Raw genomic sequence first — 22,467 nt, forward strand, 5'->3', positions numbered from 1 at the left:
CACATTTGATGTCAGAATATGGTAGAAGTCCCACTGGAGAGTGTTATTTTTGTTTAAATGATCAGTTGTCTTTTAAAATAGAATGGCCTTTTTCTATTAAATATATTTCTATTATATATGTGTGTGTGTGTGTGTGTGTGTGTGTGTGTGTGTGTGTGTGTGTGTGTGGTTTGTTTTTGTTTTTGTTTTTGTTTTTTTTTTTTTTTTTTGAGAATAGATTCTTCTCTTATACAATACATCTTGACCACAGCCTTATCTTATCTTAGTGGAATTGCTTTGAGTTTTTCTCCATTTAACTTGTTGTTAGCTATATAGGCTTGCTGTAAATTGCTTTTATTATGTTTAGATATGTCTCTTGTATCCCTAATCTCTCCAGGACATTTATCATGTAGGACTGTTGAATTTTGTTAAAGGTTTTTTCAACATTGACTGTGATGATCATGTCTGTCTTTCTTTCTTTCTTTCTTCCTTTCTTTCTTTCTTTCTTTCTTTCTTTCTTTCTTTCTTTCTTTCTTTCTTTCTTTCTTTCTTTCTTTCCTTCAGTTTGTTTATATGGTGGATTTCATTAACTCGTTTTTCACATGTTGAACCATCCATACATCTCTGAAGTGAAGCCTACTTGATCATGGAGGATGATATTTTTGATGTGTTCTTTTGCTTGCGAGTAGTTTATTGAGTTTTTTCGAATTTATGTTTATAAGGGGAATTGATTTGTAATTCACTTTCTTTTTGAGTCTTTATGTAGTTTGGCTATCAGTGTAACTGTGACCTGATAAAATTAATTGGGTGATGTTTCTTCTGTTTCTATTTTATGGAATAATTTGAGGAGTATTGGCGTTAACTCTTTGAAAGTCTGGTACAATTCTGCCCTAAAACCATCTCACCCTGGGCTTATTTTGGTTGTAAGACTTTTAATAATTGCATCTATTTCCTTTTAGGTTATAGATCTATTTAAATTGTTTTTCTGATCTTGATTTAACTTTGGTAAGTGTTATCTATCAAGAAAATGATCTTAGATTTTTCAGTTTGGTGGAGTACAGGTTCTTAAAGTATGTCCTTATATTGTCTTGGATTTCCTCCATATATATTGTTACGCCTCCCTTTTGTTAATTTGGGTATTCGCTCCATCTTTTAGCTAGTTTACATAAGGGTCCCTCTATTTCTTTTGGAATCAACTCTTTCATTGATTCTTTTTATTGTTCTCTTTGTTTTCTTTCTGTTGATTTCAGCCCTCAGTTTGATTATTTCTTGCTGTCTACTCCTTGGGTGTGCTTACTTTTTGTTCTAGAGCTTTTAGGTGTGCTGTTAAGTTGTTAGTGTGAGATCTCTCCATTTTTGTTTTTTAATGTTGGTACTTATTGCTATGAACTTTCCCCTTAGCAGTGTTTTTGTTGTGTTTCATAACTTTGGGTATGTTGTGTATTCATTGTTATGGAATTCTAGAAAGTCTTTAATCTCTTTATTTCTATCTTGACCTACTTTTTATTCAATATAGAGTGCTCAGTTTCCAGAACTTGTAAGCTTTCACAGTTTCTGTCACTGATATCCAGGTTTAATCCATGGTGGTTTGGTAGGATTTATTTAGGTAGGAAATAGCTTCAGAGAGTTATTTCAGTTTTACTTTCTCTATTGATACGTGCTTTGTGTCCAAGTATTAATTTTGGAGAAAGTCCCATGAGGTGCTGAAGCAAAGCTCTGTTATTTTGTATTTGGGTGGAATATTCTATTAATATCTGTTCACTTCATTAGGTTTGTAATGTCTGTTGACTCCAGTATTTCTCTGACATGTGGGTGACATGTCTGTTGGTGAGAGTGGGGTATTGAAGTCTGCCACTATCAGTATTTGAGGGTCAGTGTGTGACTTGAGCTTTCATAGCGTTTCTTTTACAAAAGTGGTTGCCCTTGTGTTTGGGTCATAGATGTTAAGAATTGAAATGTCATCTTGGTGAATTTTTCCTTTGATGACCAAGTAGTATCCTTTCCATCTCTTGATTAATTTTGGTTTGAAGCCTATTTTATTAGATAGTAAAATGACTACACCAGTTTGCTTTGTTAGGTCCAATTGCTTGGAAGATCTTTTTCTAATCCTTTACCCTGAGGTCATGTCTATTCTTGATTTTCTTGTATGCAGCAGATGATAGATCCTATTTTCGCATCCATACTATTAGCCTGTGTCCTTTTATTGAGGAATTGAGACCATTGATTTTGAGAGATGTTAATGACCAATGACAGTGGTTGGTGGTGGTGGTGGTGTGTGTGGGGAGAGAGACAGAGAGAGAGACAGAGATAGCAGAGAGATGACAGAGACAGAGAGAGACAGAGATAGCAGAGAGACAGAGAGAGTGAGAGACAGACAGACAGAAACAGAGACAGCAGAGAGACAGAGAGAGAGTGAGAGACAGACAGAAACAGCAGAGAGACAGAGACAGAGATAGCAGAGAGACAGAGAGAGAGAGACTGTGAATGAATGAATATGAATGTGTTCCTGTTTTCATGGGTGTAAATAATCTCCTTGGGTTGGAATTTTCCTTCTTCTAGTAGCTGCTGTAGAGCTGGATTTGTAGATACATGTTATCTAAATTCAGCTTTGTAGTAGAATATCTTGTTTCCTCTATCTATAGTGATCGAAAGTTTCACTGGGTATAATAACCTGGGCTGGCATCCGTGGTCTCTTCAGCACATCTGTTTTTTTGAGTCTCCATTGAAAAGTCAAGTGTAATTCTAATAGGTCTGACTTTTTGTGTTACTGGGCCTTTTTCTCTTGCAGCATTTTATATACTTTCTTTGTTCTGTATCTTTAGTGTTTTGATTATTATGTAGCATGGAGATTTTCTTTTCCAGTCCAATCTGTTTGTGTTCTGTAAGCTTCTGAACACAAACATCCCCTTCTTGAGGTTAGGACATTTTTCTTCTATGATTTTGTTGCACATATTTTTGGGGCTTTTGAGCTTGAATTATTCTTTTTCTTTTCTTATTATTCTTAGGATTGGTTTTCTTATAGTATCCTAGATTTCCAAGATGTTTTGTGTCAGGGGTTTTTGGATTTTACATTACTTTTGCACAGTTTATCCATTTCTTCTGTTGAATCTTCAGTGGCTGAGATTCCTATTCCATCTTTTGTATTCTTCTGGTGAAGCCTCTGTACTCTGTTCACGTTCCCAAATTTTTATTTTCTTAATTCCCTCACTTTGTGTTTTCTTTATTGATTCTATTTCCATTTTCAGGTCTTGAACAGTTTTAGTCTTTTCCTTCCACCATTTGTATTTTCCTGGATTTCTTTAAGGGATTTACTCATTTCTTCTTTAAAGTCATTTATCATAGTCATATAGTTTAAAGATGTGTTTCATATGGTTTTAAGGTCTTTTACTTCAGCTACATTGGAATATTCAGGGCTTGCTGTGGTAGGACAGCTGGGCCCTGCTGGAGTCATACTGCCCTGGCTGTTAGGCATCTTGGTTTGGGGTGAGTATGAGTCTAGGTGCTGATTTCTGGATTTGTCTTTGCTGGGTGGGTGTTGCTCCTTGGTTTCTGTTTCCCCTCTGGATTTTCAGAGGGTGTCTTTGCTGTGTATTGCCTGTTTTACTGGCCTGCTTGGCAGTTCTGTTCGCAGGGAGTGAATGTTGGAGGCTCAGGGAGGGCAGGCCAGGGAGAGATAGTCTGTTGCAGCACTAGGGTCAACCCTGAGGATTGGGTCTTGGGGAGCAGAGAATGAAGATGTTCCACAGGCAGCCTACCTTGTCATCTGGCAGGTGTGGCCTATTGAGCTGGCGGTGTCTGCAGGTTGGGGGTTGGGACACAGGAGGAGAGGCCAGGGGAGGATGGGATCCACAGGAAGAGTTCACAGAAGGATGAGGGAGTTGCAGCTGGCATTTTATTGAAACTTACAGAGGTGACCGAGAGGATTGGGTTTGGGGAGGTAGAATGAAAAGGTCCACAGACAGCCTACTACTGGGTCATCTGGCAGGCATGGCCTGTGAATGAGCAGGGGTGTCTGCTCTTGAGTTGGGGACTAGGACACAGCAACCAGATGGGAAGGGGACGATCTGTGGGATATGGAGGAGTTAGGAACAAAGGGGAAAAGCGGCTACAGCTTTTGTATTGTTACAGAGCTCGGGAGGACTCTGAGAATTGGGTCTGGGGGGACAGAGCTATATCTGCACATTTGCCATTGCATGGGCTCTTCATGTCCAAGTCAGGAGGATCGTGACTTTCAGGTCACCTCATGAATAGTAGATGATATCTTCAGAACAAAGAGTAGAATTATTTTGGCCATGAGAGTTTTTAAAAAAAAAAATGCTGTCCCCACCCTCCCAGGGGCTATAATTTCATGTACATGTGCATGATTGTGATCATATTTTATAATCACATATAATAACAAAATATAATAAATCAAGTATTAAAAACATCGTTGCATGTACATTCTGCTGCTCACAGCTGTCCACTGCAGTGTCTCGATAGTGGTTCCATCCTTGTTTTTCTCCCCGTACTGCACTAAATACTTGAGCTGTTCTGTTCAGGCATCTTCCACAGTGTGCAGCCTGCAGTCATCTCCTCCCTTTTATCAAACGCAGTTTCATACTCAATTAGTTACTCAATTCAGCCTTGTTCAGTCCAACACGCTGATGGTTCTCTCCCTTCGACATCATCAGATGTCCTAGCTGTTTTAATGTCCTCATCTTCTGTTCTATCATGTGGTGTTTTGGGTGATGCTTTATGGTGGCATTTATTAAGTTTTGGGTATTGTGAATTTTACCTTGTTCCCTGGGTTTCTGTGTTTTAATTTGCTTATTTACATCTTTGTGGTGCTGTGCGTTGGACTCAAGACCTGGTGTGTGCTGGGCCAGCAGTCTACCACTGAGTCAGTCCCCATGATATAATAACCTGGAAACAGATCCTCTTCCCCCTTATTTACGTGTATGTGGTGTGGTGTATGTTTTGTTGGTGTAGATGTTAGCATGTGTGACACAGATGCCCATGCATGAAGGAGCCAGAGGTTGACGTCAGGCACCGTCATTTTTCTGTTGGTCGTCACCTTTGCTTTTTTGTTGTCGAATGCATTATTCCTGTGTGATATGAAGGTGGTTAGCAGTCCATGCGTGCCAGGGTGGCGGTCAGAAGGCACTCTGTAGAGTTGTCTCTCTCCTTCCACCTTCTGAGTTCAGGTGTTGAACTTGAATTGTCGGACTTGCAAAGCATGCTCTTCCAGCATGAACCCATCTCCGCATTCCTCTGCCTTCATATTTTATGACAGGGTCTCTCAGCGTAGTGCTGATAATCATGGTTGGCTAGACTGGCTGGCCAGTGAGCTTCAGGGTCCACCAGTCTCCATCCTCACCTGGCTCTCCACTGCAGTGAGTCTTGGAATCTCCCAGCAGACATGTTCTCTGTGTGTGCTGCCTTGTCTCAGTGTCTGGGAACGATTTATTCTGTTCACCGCTGTTCTATTCTCCATTGCTCCTCATTTGCTTCAGGAAGGGAGGGGACATAAAAGCCCATTTCTTGTCCTTCATTTTAACTCACAGGCCAAGCCCAGCACGTACATTATCCATTTTCTTACACTCTGTTGCTGGTAGATAGCAGTACAACACAACTTCTAAGTATCGTTTTACACTGAGCTCCTTGCTATATTGCCCACCCCCTGACCTATGGGGCAGATGCTATCCTCCCAAGACAGCATTTCACCTCAGTCAGGTTTGCTGTAGTGGTACCCCCAAATCTCAGGGACTTACCAGAACAAAGGCTTTCCACACTGAGCACCTCTGTAGCTGGCTCCTGGAAGTTCTGCTATCTGCCTTGGGACATACAAATCACAAGTGCCACCCACAAGATAAAAGGGAAACCTGAGAGATACAGTCCATCTTTCAGTTTCTCCTCTGAAGATACATGTGTTATACCCACACCTTATTGGCTCTAGAGAGTAGCATGGCCAGGGTCTGGTGAGAAAAAGTGTGTTAGCAATTATGTGTTGACTCATGGGCTCATGTGAATTAGTCAACTGAGGACAGGTTAAAGGACATTGTGTCCATGGCCTGAAACCACTCTGGTCATTGATGATGGCCTGGATGAGTGTCCTCGGGTGGTGCTGCTTAGAGATAGTGCAGTCTAATGGGAAGTTCTTAGGTCATTAGAGCTGTGTCTTTGAAAGTGGTTATGGCTTTCTAGCTTCTTCCTCCTGCCTCATGGACTTAGGCAGTTTTGCTCTGCTGTGTGTTCTTGGCTGTTGCCATCTGATGCCCCCGCCAGAAGCCCAAAGCAATTAGTTGGAACCTCTGACATCATAAACCTTTTTCCTAAAAGTTCATTCTTGCTTCAGGTATTTCATTATAGTTAATGGCGGGAAGCTGATTATAAAGGCATCTTGATTTGTCTAATTCATGCAAATGTCCGGTAAAATGCTGTCATGTTTGGGGAGCTCTCCAGGAAACAAGCTCTGTCAAGTGTCTTTCAAAGCAAACCAAGTGATCCTGCATGGGATTAGCCGGATTCCTTGCCAAGATCAGCTCATGGTTACCAGTATCTTTTAAAGAACCTCCTTAAATTACCTCTTTAATTAATCCTAGCTAGCCAGAGTCCTGGGGAAGGGAATCCTCATATTTAGCCTGTCCTTCAAAGACATTTCCTCCTGGCTTCTGCTGCTTTTCCTCTACCTTTAAAAAGACTACCTCAGGGTAGTCTCACACAGGAGATTCAGTTACAGCCTACATAGACTTAATTATTCTCTCAAGTTTCCCCGCATTCCTGAATTTTTGAACCATTAAGTCCCAGCTGCACATCACTGCCACATCCTAGAGGCACCTCGGGTTTAACCAGAGCTCTTGGCCCTTTCATCCCTGTCTGCTCCTTTGCCCTGTTTCTTAGTCACTGTTCTATTGCTGTGAAGAGACATCATGAACACGGCAACTTATTTAAAAGTAAATTAATTGTGGGCTTGCCTTGGATTTTAGCAGGTTAGTCCTTTATCGCCATGGCAGGAGCTTGGCGGGAGCATGGCGACACTCATGGTCTTGGAGCAGTAGCATCGTGATCTCTGCAGGCCAAGAGAGTGAGCCTGGGCTTGGCCACTGACACCCTTCCTCCAGCAAGCCACACCTCCTAATCCTTTCCAATAGTGTCACTCCCTGGTGACTTAAGCACTCACATTTATGAGCCTATTGTGGGGTCTAAGGGTAGAGGTGATTCTTACTCAACCCCCCACACGCTGCTCTCTCTCTCTGCCGTTGCTTCCCTTTCTTCTGCCCCAACCCCTGTCTACTGTGGCTGAGCAATCCAACCTCCCAAGGCACGTAGTTACCTGGCTTCCGCTGTGGTGTGGCCTTCCTGCTCTTTCCCTGGTTGCACCTGCTCTTGCCTCTGCCTGTGCTCCTGTTTTCTTCTGCTCCCTCCTTACTTGTCTTGGAAACACAGTTCAGCTTCACCTTTCTGGCCAGGCCTCATGGCAGCACTCCACCTCCTTTGTCTAAACCTCTACTGCAGGACCCAGCTTTCTCAGGCAGCCCTCATCCCTCATCTGCTTGTTTCTGTGCTGTGTGGACCAACCCCCTCCCCTCCCAGAAGCCCCGAGCTGAGCTTTGTCTCCGCATTCTTGACTAGATGTCTGGCACCTGTTAGGTGTCTCATAAATATTTGAGGAAAGGAAAAGATGAGCAAGGAAAATCATACTCAGAATCTGTGTTCATTACAGAAGCGTTTGGGTGTGATAAAGAATAAGCTAATTAAAACTACAACAGGAGATACTGTTCCGGCATCCAAGGCACACATGAGCAGATAGGCAACAGCCAACCCCAGCCATCAGCCATGGCACCCAGCTTGTGGAGGCTGGTGTCCACATTGGTACTGGCATGATCGACAACCCGATGAACCCAGACAAGACTAAGATAAACTACTTGTCCTCCAGTAGAATAAATATTTCAAATAAAGTCAACCCAAGAAAGTCAGGCCAAACAGCTATTGATTGCTAAAAGCCTGAACTTGAGCCCAATGAATATTCCAAAGTTCACCTCCATGCAGCTTGCCTAAATGGTGATCAATATGCAATTACTGCCCCCTTTAAAGGCGTCCTACACCGCTGTGCTGCCTACCCAAAGAAGGGCTTTGCTTTTAGAGTCTTTTGTTTCTTGAATTTGCTTAGGCAGGGAAAAAAGAGGGCCTTGGCTCAGCCGGGCTCCTTTGCCTTCAGTGTTTCAAGCAGTCCTGTGTCATTTGTGAAATGGTTTCAGTGTATACTCAACAGAAGCCGAAGGTGCCCTGGTCAGCACTCGTTCATTTCAGGCCGTCCTTTCCTGGTGCTAACCAATGAGCATTTGTAGCTCCGTTTCCTAATTTCTGCCTGCATGATTATCTGCCCTAGCCATAACCTCTATAAATCCAGCTTGTAAAGCTGGGTTCAGAAGTCCAACCGCAGCAAGAATGAGGATGTTATTTGTGTAGCCTCCTACTAGAATTTCATCTTGAGACAGAAAGTTCTTCCCAATGGATATCAAACCTTGTTTGCCTCCTCCTGCTGTTTAAACTTTCATATTTCTCTTAAATAGGCCTTCACACATACACACACACACACACACACACACACACACACACACACACACACACACACACACACACACACCTCTCTGCTGCAGTCAGACCTCTCTCTGTATCCCATTTACATTATTGCCATAGTCTCTGAACCGTCCTCCCTGCCCACAAGGTCTGCCCCTCCAGCCCCCTCTTCTCTCTGCTTCTGGACTAAGCCTTCTAAATGTGCTCCTTTTAGTGCCCACCTTCTCAGTGACTGGATGGAGTTGGGCTTCCCTAGCATCACAGCAGGGGCCTGGTGTGAACACACTTGCACACACTGTCCTGACTGGCTTCATTCCCACTTGGTGTTCCCCCAGCTCAGCCACCAGTGCTATTGCCACTCACCCCTCTGTTGACAGGCATCCCCTGCTGTGTGATCCCCTCACTGGCTTCTCCCAGATGAAGCTGCTCTTTCCTTCCTCTTAAAATCATGAACATAATTCCCATTACTTCTGTTAAAATTTGTTACTATCCTTTCCTCAAAGCCCTTAAAAACAAGAAACCTCCAGCTTCCAATAGCCAGGACAGTGAACAGGCCTTCTTCTGCCAAGGCCTTCCTCCTGTCCTCAAACTCAGTGGCTGGATGGAAGGTCACCTCTGAGTAGCTGAGTTGATATCTGTGTTGGGAGGACAGAGGTGGGAACAGTCGTTGCACATCCTGAACACCTCCTGTCCTCTGGCTTTCTGCAAAATGTAAGCTGTGGAGTAGAGTGGCATCTTTTATCTTTGACAGGAAAGGTGTCCGTCAGGTATTGTGGAGGACCAAACACAGGGCACCTTTTCCTGATGACTTCATGTTCATTTGGTCTCCCCAGATGGATTCTACCTTTTGGAGCAGAAGCCATGTCTTTGTGTCTACCACAGTGCTGAATAAGTGCTCAGTAAACACTGTACTTGGATGGTTGATTTACCATCCGTATCCAGTTAGAAAATAATTGATTTGTTTCTCTGTGCCTCTTAGAATGCTAAAGAAAATCATAAAAGATTTTTAGAAATTATGCTCTGTTACTTCTAGATCTTTTAGATCTTAAAAGTCTCCAGAGCTCTATGTACTGAAGGTTTAGTTGCCAGCCTGCAGTCATGTCGGAAAATAGTGGAACCATAATGAGGTAGGGTGTCGTGGAGAAGAGTAAGGTCATGTTAATGAGTAAGTGTTGATGAGAGACTTTAGCACCACCCCCACCTGCTTCCTGACCACCACAGGGCAAACATCCCCATTGCCACACAACCCCAGTGTGAATACTGTGCTATGTGGAACCAGGAGAGCACAGAGTAAAATGCCAGAAACAGGCAGGCAAACCTTTCTTCTTTGTAAGTTGTCTCGGGTATTTTGTCACAAACTCCCTAGAGAAACCTACAAAGCGGTAGCTGCTAACAGGATGGCTGAGACTTTCACCCCCAAGGGTAGTATCACCTTTAGTTTGGTTTGGTCTGATTTGGTTTTTTTTTTTTTTTTTTCCCTTAAAAGTCATTTAGCTTTTCTAATTTTACAAAGTACATGTTCACTGTTGGAAAATGAAAGGCACTAAAAGTGGGAAAAGGAATATGAAGATGCAGAAAAAGGACTTGTGAAGTCCAGCATAATCTCATAATAGAATTACTTCAGTGGGGAAAGAAGGAACTTCCGTAACCCTTGGTAACAGGCACTTGCAGAACGCCCACAGCTAACGCAATACCTAATGGTCAGTGAGAAGATGCTTGCCAACCATGGTCAGCAGCAAGATAAGAAGTTTTCTTACACATTGAACGGGTGGTTCCAGACAGGGCAGCTGAGCAATGCTGGAAAATAAAAAGCATCCAAGCTAGGAAAGGAAAGGAAGAGGTATTTGTTTGCAGCTATTAGAACTAATAAAGAAGTTATATGACCAGTCTAGAAAATTAATTGTATTTCACTGTGACCGGCTCTCACAGTGTAGCCCTGGCTGACCTTTAAGTCCCTATGTAGTCCAAACTGGCCCTAGTTCACAGATAGCTGCATCCTGAGGACTGGGATTAAAGGAATGTGTCACATTGCTCCCTGCAAGAAGCATGCATTTTAAGTCAACTCGCTGTGGTGGCACATGCCTATAACCTCAGCTCTTGAACAGTGGGGGCAGCAAGACTAGGAGTTTGAGGCCAACCTGGGCTGTAATGAGGCCCTGTCTCAAAAAACAAAGGAGCATTGGTTTTAAATTCCCGCATGTGAATAATTCTGGGACAGTCCTCCGTTCTTCTGTAAAAGAATGAAGCTGGGCCTTACCTCACATTCAAACTTAACTCAAAAAAGATTAGAGGCCTAACTGTAAGAAGTCTTGAGAAGAAAATACAGGGTCAGCATTTATGACATTGAATGCAGTAATGGTATGACAGCAAAAGACAAAATTAGATGCATTGAACTCTATCAAAATTTGAAGGTTTTATTCTTCAAATGATACTGTTAAGAAAGTAAGGAGAGGGCTGGAGAGAGAGCTCAGCTGTCAAAGGGTAAAGTTCACAACCAGAACATCAAGAAAGCAAGGAGAGATTGGCAGATTGAGGAAATGACTTTATCATTTATCTGTTGAGGGATTTCAGAATATAAGAAAACAAATGCTTAGAACGCAGTGATAAAGGGCACTTGTTACCCTGTTCCAAAATGAGCAAAGCAGGCTGGGGGGGGGGGGGGCAGGTGGATCTCTCTGAGCTCCAGGCCAGCCTGGCCTACATAGTGAGCTCTAAAACAACCAGAGCAACACAGGGAGACCCTGTCTCAAAAACAAACAAACAAAAACTAAACAAAGAAATATGAGCAAAGTTTCTAAGTGGGCGTTTCCCCCAAGACTGTCTACAAACGCCCAAGCCCACTGAATACTCAGCTCTATTAGTCATCAGATATGTAATCAGAACCTCAGTGAGGGGCCTCAGGGGGAGCAGGTGCTTTCCACCAAGTCTTACAACATGCGTTTGATCTCTGGAACCTACAGACTCCCACACCTACCATGGCATGTGTGCTTTCCCCAGCATGCACACGCTGAGACAGTCTTGTTACCCCCACTAGGATAACATAAGTGGATCTCTTGTCACTGGTGTGAAATGGTGTGTCCACTGTGGAGAGCAGTCTAGTGGGTAAGCAGAATTACCCTGGTAACCAGCAACCGTCTCCTAACAGATGTAGTCAAGAAAAAGGAAGTCTCATGTCCCCTTGAAATTTTATACGTGGATATTCACAGCAGCGTTATTTATAGTAGAAAATATATATCCACTTGTATAAAAATCAACATATAGATAACTATACAATGAACTAGTCACCATTTGAAAAAGGAAAATGAACCACTGACAAGCTAGCACACAGGTGAGCCCTGAAAACAAGATGCAAAGTCACAGAGACCATGTGTAGTAGCATGTGCTTGAAATGCCTGAGTAGACAAGGCTAGACACAGCACAGAGTGCTGGCTGCTTAGAGCTCAGGAGCCAGGGGATGGAGGGGAGGAACAAAGGGTGCGTGGTTTTCTCACAGGGCAGTGGAAACGCACTATGGTTGGCCATGGGATGGTTACCTCTGTGTGAGCACACTGCTACCACTGCTGTACATTCTCAGAGGACAGATCAAGTGATGTGGTTTGTATCTAGTAAAGCTGTTAAGGAAGGGGCTGCTAAACCATCAGCCCTCAGTTTGGTCTGCTTCTCTAGTCTTGTGATGTGCTTCCCACAGAACTGTCATAACACATGAGGGAATTTGAACATTACCGTTTGCAACTGTAAGATTTTATTCTTGGATGGATAAGACTTTATTCTTCCTATTCCAGATTCTCCTACTAATGTATATGGTAATCTGCTTAGGAATTTCATAATGTAAACATTGTCTCAATTTTTTTGTTTTTATTGGGGATTTTTTTCCTTCCTAGTAGAATGAATACACACTAAGAAAAAAAAAAATGATATATACTGCTTCTTACAGAATGCCTTTGGTTTGTAGGGAGAAGAAGATCTCCCGGAGCAGTGCCCTGAAGGTACTGGACCACGCCATGATTGGGCCGGAAGGCGCAGACAACTGCCACAAGTTTGTTGACATTCTGGGCTTACGGACCATCTTTCCACTCTTCATGAAGTCTCCCCGGAAGATCAAGAAGGTGGGAACCACAGAGAAGGAACACGAAGGTAGGGTTCGCTGTGGGGCCCACTGGGAGAGGCAGGTGGGTCATGCTGAGGGAGCTCTGTCTCCTGTTCCAAGAATGGCAAAGCAGCCCAGAGGGTGACCAGTGGCCTTTGTGGGTCCTGTTCTGTGTTTGCTTGAATCCTGGAGGTTCTACTCCCTCTGGTCTGTGTGAGTGCGTGAGAAGGCTTTGTGCTCCTCACTGTAATTTGCAGTTGGTGTCTCTCTGATAGAAGACCCTTTTGAAAAGAGTAATGAGGTGGCCCCACATGTCACCTCTGGAGTGGTGCTTTCGTGTATTTCTGTATTAAAGTATGATTCAGCCAACATCAGGAATTGCCGGAATAAACTATTTACAGCCCAGGTTCCCCTTTTTATGTTTCTCCTCCCGGATGGCGCATACTCCTAGCAAAATGCCGCTGTGAATTGTGAGGCCGTAACCGGAGTAGTTACCGCCAGGCCAGTGTCTTCCTGGTATTGTCTGGTGGCCTGCAGCATCCCTCCCCCAGTAAATAGCTGCAATGCTCTCTGGAAGGCCAGCGATTTATGGGCATTGACAGCTCCGCTGGAGGCTAGCAGACACTTGCACCCGAGAATTTACATGGTTGGATGGCTATTTTAAAGTGCAGGAGCGTGCAGAGAGACAGGAAGCAGTATGTGTGGAAGCGGAGGAAACCTGAGCTGCTGGGGAAACTCACTGGGCCTTGTCAAGGGGCTCTGTGTCCCACATTTGGGTGACTTTTTCCTCTGATTGGTAGAGTTGGCCTAGACACCTGCCATATCCACTTGTGCCCCTCACTCTCCTGTCCGTGTCTCAAATAGACCTGGCTCTATCTCCCCAAACTCGAAGATCATTTAAGTGATCATATGAACTCTCCAGAGGCAGCACTCAGACTGAGAGAACAAGTTAGAGACCTCATCTGATTCCGGTCGGATATTGACCAAGCTAGCTGTGAACCAGTTAACCCCGCTGCCTGCCTTTTTCTTTCTGTGGTCGGACTCAGTTGAAAGAGGCCATGGGAGGAGAAGTGAGGGCCTAGATATCTAGACAGGCTTGTGGCGGCCACTGCTCACTGCCTGCCAGGTTCTGCTAGAGCCGTGTTCTTCGAAGTCTCATTTAAGCCTCAGAGCTGGTGCAGAAGATGGTGATATCTTTGCTAATTCTTATAGAAAATCAGCTCACACAGGGCCAGTGTGTTAGCTTTTGTATGTTTGTGTGCATACATGTGTGTGGATATATGTGTGTGCCTACATGGGGAGATCAGAGAGCAGCTTCAGATGCTGCTCCTCTGCAGCTGCCTACTTCGTTCTGTTTTTAAAAATATATTTATTTATTTTATGTACCTGAGCACACCGTAGCTATTTTTAGACACACCAGAAGAGGACATTGGATTCCATTACAGATGGTTATGAGCTACCATGTGGTTAGGACCTCTGGAAGAGCAGTCAGTGCTCGTAACCACTAAGCCTTCTCTCCAGCCCCTACTTTGTTCTTTTGAGACAGAGACCCTCTTTGGCCTGGGGCTCACTAATTTGCTAAGCCAGTGTAGCCAGCTGGCCTCGGGTCCCCCTGTCTCTGTCACCTCAATACCAAGTACCAACCTTTTTCACTTGGGTTCTGAGGATAAACTCTGGTCCTCATGCTTGCAAGGCAAGCACTTCATCAACAGAGCCATCTCCTCCTGCCCCCGGCCAACCCGACCCAGACCCTTGGTCTAAAATCTGAGGAAGTGAGATTAGTGAACTAAAAGCTGTGATGGCTGTGCCTTCAGCTTCTGAGCTCTGGGCCCTAGTTGTCAAAGCTGCTTCATAAGCCAGCGACTCTTCACACCGCTGGGGCCAACCTGCTGGCTTCTCCTGAGAAACTTGACACTGCTTTGAGCATGCGTGAAGGGAAGGTGAAGGAAAACAGCCCTGAGCCAGCTCTTGTTCCTATGCAGGGATCTGAGAAGGAAGTGACAGATCCAGCCAACAGCTGTTTTCCTACTGAAAAATGTGCCTGGTGGCACGCTGGTGACAGAAGATTGCCGTTAGAGTGCCCACATTAGGATTTGATAACTTTATATTAGTGGGGGCAATGACTTGGGAAGACAGCTCCTAGAAGGCTGGGCTGCACTGGCTGGCGAGGATAGGCTGTGCAAACTGTCCCATGAGCTTTGAATGGCAGGAGGACTAGATAGGGCACATCATACCCCGTTTCTTTACCCTGCTTTATCCCGTGCAAAAGCCCTGTGCTCCAACTGCTGCCCATGCCCTTCTGACGCAACTGCGCCAGGTCTGTGTGCCACAGCAGAGCACAGCGGCCTCTCACCATTAGGATGTTTGTGACTAGGTTCCTCTCAGGCTTCCATCAAGCCCCTTCTGCTGCCAATACCTAGCGCTCATCAGTTGGCCTGGCTAGCAGTTAGTCACCCCTGCACTTAGACAGGCCCTCCTAATTGATGCATCTTGTTCTAGGACTTGGTCCTCTAACCCTTGACATTGAAGAATCAGTGTGCTTGTCATCTCTGGGTCCCACTGCCTAGCCTGATGTTTAGTGTATATAATAAGTGCACAATAAATGTTTGGTGGCTGCTAAAATTAGCACTTTCCCTGAAGACCTCACAGAGGTCAGGCACAAGCTTGAGCCTCTCCCCAACTAGCTAAAGGCATAAAGCTCACACAGATGGCTGTCAGTGATGTATGCCTTTAATAAGGGTCTTTCATCCAGGTTCTTCGAAAGTAGAAGGAAGACCTTTGCTAGGCACATTGGATTCTGTCACACTGGCTTAGAGATGATAACAGTTGTACCTTCAAGGGTCCCGTATGCACAGAGCTTCATCATAGGTAAGGCCTGCTCAGGACAAGCTTCTCGTGCTCAGATTCCTAATTAATCATCGTGGAGAGGGACTTACTTCCCAGTCTGGAAACCGCCTAGAACTCCCCCCCTTTTCTTTCCTAGCAAGTTTTGGTTTTGTCTCACATCCTGGTTGCCTTAAGTCCGTTCTGGGACAGTCTCAGCCCTGTCACCTCAGGACCAGCCCCAAGCAACTGCAGTGGCAGTTTAGCCTGGTGGCACAATTGGTTTACTGCTAACCACGTGTGATCTTGGGTACATTTCTAAATTCTCTCTCTGAGCCTCAGCTGCCCCATCTTAAAAATAGTGAGGCTAGAATCACCCACTCTGACTGTGTGTAAGGGCCTAATGGAAGGACAGGCGTGGCGAGACTGCCGCTCTACATCCCTGGGGTGGTTCCCCAGCTGTGGACTGAGAATGTGAGACACACCAGCTGTCAGTAGTGAGCGTGTGCAGACTCTTTTGGGTGTGTGCCATTATTTCTCAAGCAATATAGTGTTCTCATACGGCTTTTACATTGCAGTGGGTATCGTGGTAATCTAAAGGTGATTGGTTGATTGATTGGTTGGTTGACTTGAGACAAGCACCCTTAGCTGGCTTGGATCTGTTTTGAGATCAGGCTGACCTTGAACTCATAGTGATCTGTCTGCCTCTTCTCAGTGTTGTGTACTTTGGCTTGATGATTTTTTTTCTTCTTCTTCTTCTTTTTTCTTTTTTTTCCGGAGCTGGGGACCGAACCCAGGGCCTTGCGCTCGCTAGGCAAGCGCTCTACCACGCTAAATCCCCAACCCCTTGGCTTGATGATTTAAAGAATATGGAAAGTTGTTTCTGGATTATATGCAAATATTGTGCTATTTTTATTTAAGCGACTTCAGCAGCTGCATATTTTGGTATCTGTGCCAGGTCCTGGACCTAACTCCCTCACGGAGACTGAGAGAAGGCTTTTTATACCTGTTAGAGACATAACAATTAAATAGTCAGCTTTGAAAAGTGCTAATTCTGGGGGCTGGAGAGATGACTCAGTGGTTAAAAAGCACTGACTGCTCTTCGAGAGGTCCTGAGTTCAAACCCCAGCAACCACATGGTAGCTCACAACTATCTGTAATAAGACCTGATGCCTTCTTCTGGTGTGTCTGAAGACAGTGACAGTGTACTCATATAAAATAAATAAATCTCTTTTTTAAAGATTTATTTATTGTATGTATAGGAGTACACTGTAGCTACTGTCTTCAGACACATCAGTCGAGGGCATTACACATGGTTGTGAGATACCATATGGTTGCTGAGTATTGAACTCAGGACCTCTGGAAGAGCAAGCAATCAGTGCTCTTAGCCACTGAGGCATCTCTCCAGCCCATAATAAATAAATCTTAAAAAAAAAAAAAAAGAAAGAAAGAAAAAGTGTTAATTCTGATCATAACAATATTGTCGTCAGTTTTGTGTATCTGTGCCTTGGCCACACAACCCAGCCCTTTCTAGAAGTCATGGGGTGAGCTTAACAGTGGGAGGGCTATGTGTGTGTGTGTTTGTGTGTGTGCAGGTGCATGGAGGGCTGTATGTGTGCATGTTTGTGTGTGTGCAGGTGCATGAATGACTGTGTGGATGCATGTTCATGTGGGTGCAGGTGCATGGAGGGCTGTATGTGTGCATGTTTGTGTGTGTGCGGGTGCATGAATGACTGTGTGGATGCATGTTCATGTGTGTGCAGGTGCATGAATGACTGTGTGGATGCATGTTCATGTGTATGCAGATGCATGGAGGGCTATATGTGTGCATGTTTGTGTGTGTGCAGGTGCATGGAGGGCTGTATGTGTGCATGTTTGTGTGTGTGCAGGTGCGTGAATGACTGTGTGGATGCATGTTCATGTGTATGCAGGTGCATGGAGGGCTATATGTGTATGTGTTTGTGTGTATGCAGGTGCATTGAGGGTTGTGTGTGTATGTGTTTGTGTGTGTAGGTGCATGTAGAGGCCAGAGTCAATGTCTCTATCTCTCTCCACCCAAATTTTTAAGACAGGGACTTTCACTGATCCAAGAGTTCACATATTGAGCAAGGGTGGCTGGCTCTAGGCATCCTCCTGGCTCTGCCTCGTCATCACTGGATCATAGGCAAGCACCACATGCCTGGCTTCTGACTTGACTGTTGGGGATCCTTGTGCATGGCAAGCACTTTACCAAATGAGCCATCTCCCCGGCCCCTAGGAGAGCTCCTTCTTGATGAAGAGGTCGTGCTGAATATAGTGGGATCATAAACCAGCTATGGCCCCTCAGCCAGTAGGAGGGGTTGAGAAAGGAGAGCTTCTAGACTCCTTTAGACACCAAAGAGGAGGGGAAACAAAACTGCCCTTATAACCTCAAATTGCTGGTAATTGAGTTCCTCTTTTGTGAGTCTGGGTGGAGAAGGAAAGGAATTATTGTAATTGAAATCCATTCAGGTTTGCATAATAAAACCTTCAGAAATAGATCTGGGGAGGCACTTAGTGTGGGGGATGGGTCAGAAAGACCCACTTGCCCTTGGGTGCAGTAATATGACTGGCTGCCTCTTTGGATTTATAAAGAATTGCACAGTGTGTATTGTCTCCTTGGTTTTAACTACTTTAGCATAGGCAGGGAGGATAAAAGAACCGGGATCCAGAAATGGCATCTGACCTTTACTTCCCGGCTCTCTTTTAAATTCTTATTAAAATAGGCCCAATTTTCCTTGTATTGCCTCATTAGGTAGGTGAGTTATTGAGTTTGTAGCCGTTCTAGTTAATTGCGCTGTTTTAACATGGTTCCCCTGGAGGCTGTTAAGAGCTTTGAGGGGGTGAGCTCCCAAGCAGTGTAGGTGTGTGGCGTGCTTGCTGGGCATGTGCATGCATTTCCACCTTATCCGCAGTGACAGTGGTTGATAGCAGGTCAGCGCTTTGAAGAAGACTTTTCTGTTGTCAGTGTAGGGCTTTAAGTGATTCTAGTCAACTCCACATGTCAGGAAACATGTTGATGCCCCAGGCCTCCTGGACTTCTAACACAATAAAAGAACAGGCCAGGCTCCCATGACACTCCTCAGATCCTGCCAGGGTCAGAACAGAAAGGGCATGGCTTCTCTGCAGTCAGACAGGAGGGGACTTTGGACAGCCCAGAGGAAAAGGAAGCATTGTTGCAGACTCCTAGTGAAGCAGGATGGCACCCCGTCCTTTTGTGCAAACTTTGGATGGAATTAACGCTGTGGTGAAAATACGGCAGAGACCTTAGGCTGTGGCAAGTCTTGTGTGCACAGGAAAGATAGTGACATACCATCTTGCAGAGTCTGTCTACTCATTTCAGGCTCCGTCTCCATGTTCCCTGCTTCTGCCTTCCCTGCAGCTTCCCTGCTCACTTTGGTCAGGTGTTAGTCACTTGCAACACTGGCCTGGGTGCTCCCCGCAAGGCTTTGACCTCCATTTGTCTCTGGCTCCCATATCTTGAACCCCTTCAGTTTCTAAACCCTGGTCGGCACAGCTAATCACCAACAGCTCTACCCACAAGGAGCCCCTTGCTCTACCTTCCAGCCAGTGCAGAAGCCATCCCATGCTTACCTCTATAATTCCCCATGTGCAGTTTGCTTCTAAACTGAATTCTACCTCCTAAAAGTCCCCACCAGCTCTCTCTGTTGCCTTGGCTGCCCCTATCACATCAGTGATATCTAGCTCCTTGAACCCAGTTCTCGAGTCCTCTCCATCTCAAAGGCAGTAAAAGAGTCAGAACTCTCAGCCTTTAGCAAACGCACAGTTCTAGGAAAGGAGGAAATAGGCAAGTGGATAAAGGTGGTTGGGTAGGCATTAGTCACAGAATTCCATTAGCCATTTCAAAAGCCTTCCTGACAAGAGGACTTCATTATTAAAGATAACAGATGAAGGGCCTTAGAGAAGAGGAAGGGACAGGGCAAGCACCAAAGGCAAGCCCAAGCCATCCCAGTGTACAGCATCCACAGGAAGGCTTCTATTCATCTGACTGATTTGAGCCTTCCAACCTCCCCTCCTGGTCAGGGTCATTTCCTCTTCTAAAGGTGTAGAGCGTTGAGCCTTGATGACATCACCACCAGGCAGGTGAGTCACTGAAGGAGGACTCAGACTCCTGCCCTTCCGATCACAAATCTCGTCGTTTCCTCTCCTGAGCTGGGGCTGCTTTACCTCTTTGTTTTGCTGGGTTAGTTACATGATTTCTTAATCAGAAAACCTCACTGCATTACAAGTCGTCCTGGTGGAAGTGATTCTTGTTTAGCTCTGTTTCATTTTTAATGTGAACAGTTCCCCACAGGCTTCCATGTTGAAAGCCTAGTCCCCAGCTGATGATGCTGTTTTGGAAATGTGAGGATGTGGGGACCCACCCAACTGGAGAAGTCACTGGAGCTATTTCTGTGGGGCTAAACTTGGTTCCTGTCTCTCCTCCTGGCTTCTTCCCTGATGCTCTGAGGTGAGCAGCCTTCCTCAGCATAGTCAGAAGTGATGGAGCCCACCAGGTGGGCCAAAATCTGGTAGCATGAACCAGAATGCCTACTTGTCTCCTTGAATTCTTTGTCACAACTGCAAAAAGTCTGATGTTATCCTTTCAAATCTCAGATTGTGAGGAGTACAAGGCGGTAACTTGGTGAAGGTATCATTGGGCATTTCTCGTGCCTGCCATACGCTTGGTGCGTGATAGGTGTTCAGTGCATGCTGGGTGAGCCAATAAATAAGTTTATTAGCATCCACATGGTGTGTGTTGACAGCCACCAAGGCCGGCCAGGACTTCAGAGTGTGACTGAATCTGTGTCTTCACCATGCAGTCTAACTAGGGTTTCTGCTCCAAGAAATTGCTCAGTAGTAGTCCGTACAGATTTGTTATTTAGTCTCTAAGAACAAGCACACTACTCACCTTTCTGAGTTATGGAAGGACTGAGCTAACTTCCACATTAATATTCAGCTGTTGATTCCATTTATTGATGTTAATGGAATTGATGATTAATAATATTATTAATATTAATAAATGCTGTTTTATGGTGGGTCATTACATAACACTGACCCCAGGTATCACTCTTTCATAAGTGGTTGCGTTAGAGCAGGGGTGCTTAAATGTTTCCACTCAAGAAATTTTTATGTAATTGTATTATAGCACATAAAATATAGATATAGAAAGTCACCATTTGGGGCTGGAGAGATGGCACTCGGTTAAGAACACTTGCTGCTCTTGGAGGGGACCAGGGTTTGGTTCCGACCATCTATATCACCAGGTAGCTAAGAGCTGCCTGAAAGTCAGGCTTCAAAGCACCCAGTACCCTTGACAGGTGCTACATGCCCGTGTACACACATGTACACACACACACACACACACACACACATACACACACATACATATACACACATACACACACACATACACACACACACTACACTTGCACTGCATACCCATGCGCGTGCACGCATGTGCACACAGACATAGAAAAAGATTGATAAATGTCAGCATTCACAGATAAGCAACCATAAATAAAGTTGCTTTAAACCAATTTCGGAATATCAGTTTTATCATTTATTAAAGATAAGACAGATCTGTATACTAATGAAGATGGATGTGTAGTTTGTCTGAATATTTGATACAGAGCATTTCAGAGATGTTTTTCTAGGTTTGATAGTCACCAGTGTTGAAAATACCACTTCATAAAAATACACAATACCCAGTGACAGAAGAATGTCTCAGACAATTTTAGAAAATCTTGGGAATTCGCTCCTAATCCCAAACCAAAATTCACTTAATGACTTTTTGTGAAACTCATGTCAGCAATTCAAACAGCATTTTTAATATCAAACATTCCTACACAAAACAATCAGAAGATACACTAAATCAATATGTGGATGCTGAGGAATAACAGTAGGAAAATATTAAGTCTTTGTTTTCCATAATTAAACCATTATGTTTCCATACAAGCAGAAAGCTTAGTGTGTGCAGTAAAAACGCTGGCTCATAGCACAGAGGTCTCCAACCTACCGCGGCGTCCGAGGCCGAGTTCTCTGGTGTGGAGATGCAGAGTGCTCATAGGTGTGTTCAGAACCACAGCTCCTGTGACGTCACACACAGGACACAAGTCGTGCCCGAACACCTCGGACTCGTTCCTCATTTGGGTTTGATTTTGACTTGTTGCTCATTCAGACACAGAATATTGAACACGCCCCCAGTTTTATTAGTGGTGCTGCTGTGAGGGTGGCTTCCCGTTCCTGTTCCTCTGCTTCTCCTATCTCAGTAGTTAAAGAATGTGCCTGACAAAGACTGCAGTTGGTCTCTTGAACCTGACGGTCTTGGAGCTGGGCTCTATGTGTATCAATCCTGAGTGGAATATCAGACAAAACCTTCCCAGAGAGGACTTACCAGGAAGCCCCAGGAGCCCTCTACTCCTCTCTGCCCAAGCTTAAATAAGTTAGATGTTGGTGTGGACCAGTGAGAAGCAGAGTGTGATGGCATTGGGCGTCTGCTGATGAACCCTTAATTCAGAACACGGATAAGACGCCTTGCTGCTGCTCTGTGTCATGTTTGAAAACCTCGTAACCAAACACTTTCTGGATCACTTTCCTTTCTCTCCCCCTGGCTGCTTGTCTCAATACTCCACCCCCCTCCTACCCTCCCATCCCCACCTTGCCATGGATGGCAGAATGTCGGATGCTAACACTAGGCACTGTGCTTGGGTTTTGAGCATTGTGGTCTGACTTGCTGCCTGGCTGAGGTCCTTCAGGACTTACACAGGCAGCACTCTTGTTTGCCCTGGGTGCACTCACCACCTGGGAGCTTCCCCTTGAGGGAGCGGGGCAAACAGGCTGTCCTTTAATGGACACAGGCCTTTACCTGCCCTTTAGCAATAGACTTTCCTCTCTTCTCTTAGAGTTTGTCAGTTCCCAAGCACCTTATAAGAGTCAGATGTAGATTTTGAGCAGAGGTCAGGTTCAAACCAGCTTCCAGCAGCAGGGTGACTGTGGGG

At 44.8% G+C, this 22,467-nt stretch overlaps 1 protein-coding gene across 1 annotated transcript in view; it reads left to right on the plus strand.

Moving 5' to 3' along the window:
- Window positions 1-22,467, plus strand: part of Ctnnbl1 (catenin, beta like 1) — a 159,889-nt gene that overhangs the window by 92,575 nt on the left and 44,847 nt on the right. The window contains 1 exon segment of the mRNA NM_001024870.1: window positions 12,491-12,672. Within this exon segment, the coding sequence (NP_001020041.1) occupies window positions 12,491-12,672 (182 nt within the window).

This window comes from Rattus norvegicus, chromosome 3, assembly GCF_021556685.1.
Source record: "Rattus norvegicus strain SHRSP/BbbUtx chromosome 3, alternate assembly SHRSP_T2T, whole genome shotgun sequence".
NCBI classification, from domain to species: Eukaryota; Metazoa; Chordata; class Mammalia; order Rodentia; family Muridae; genus Rattus; species Rattus norvegicus.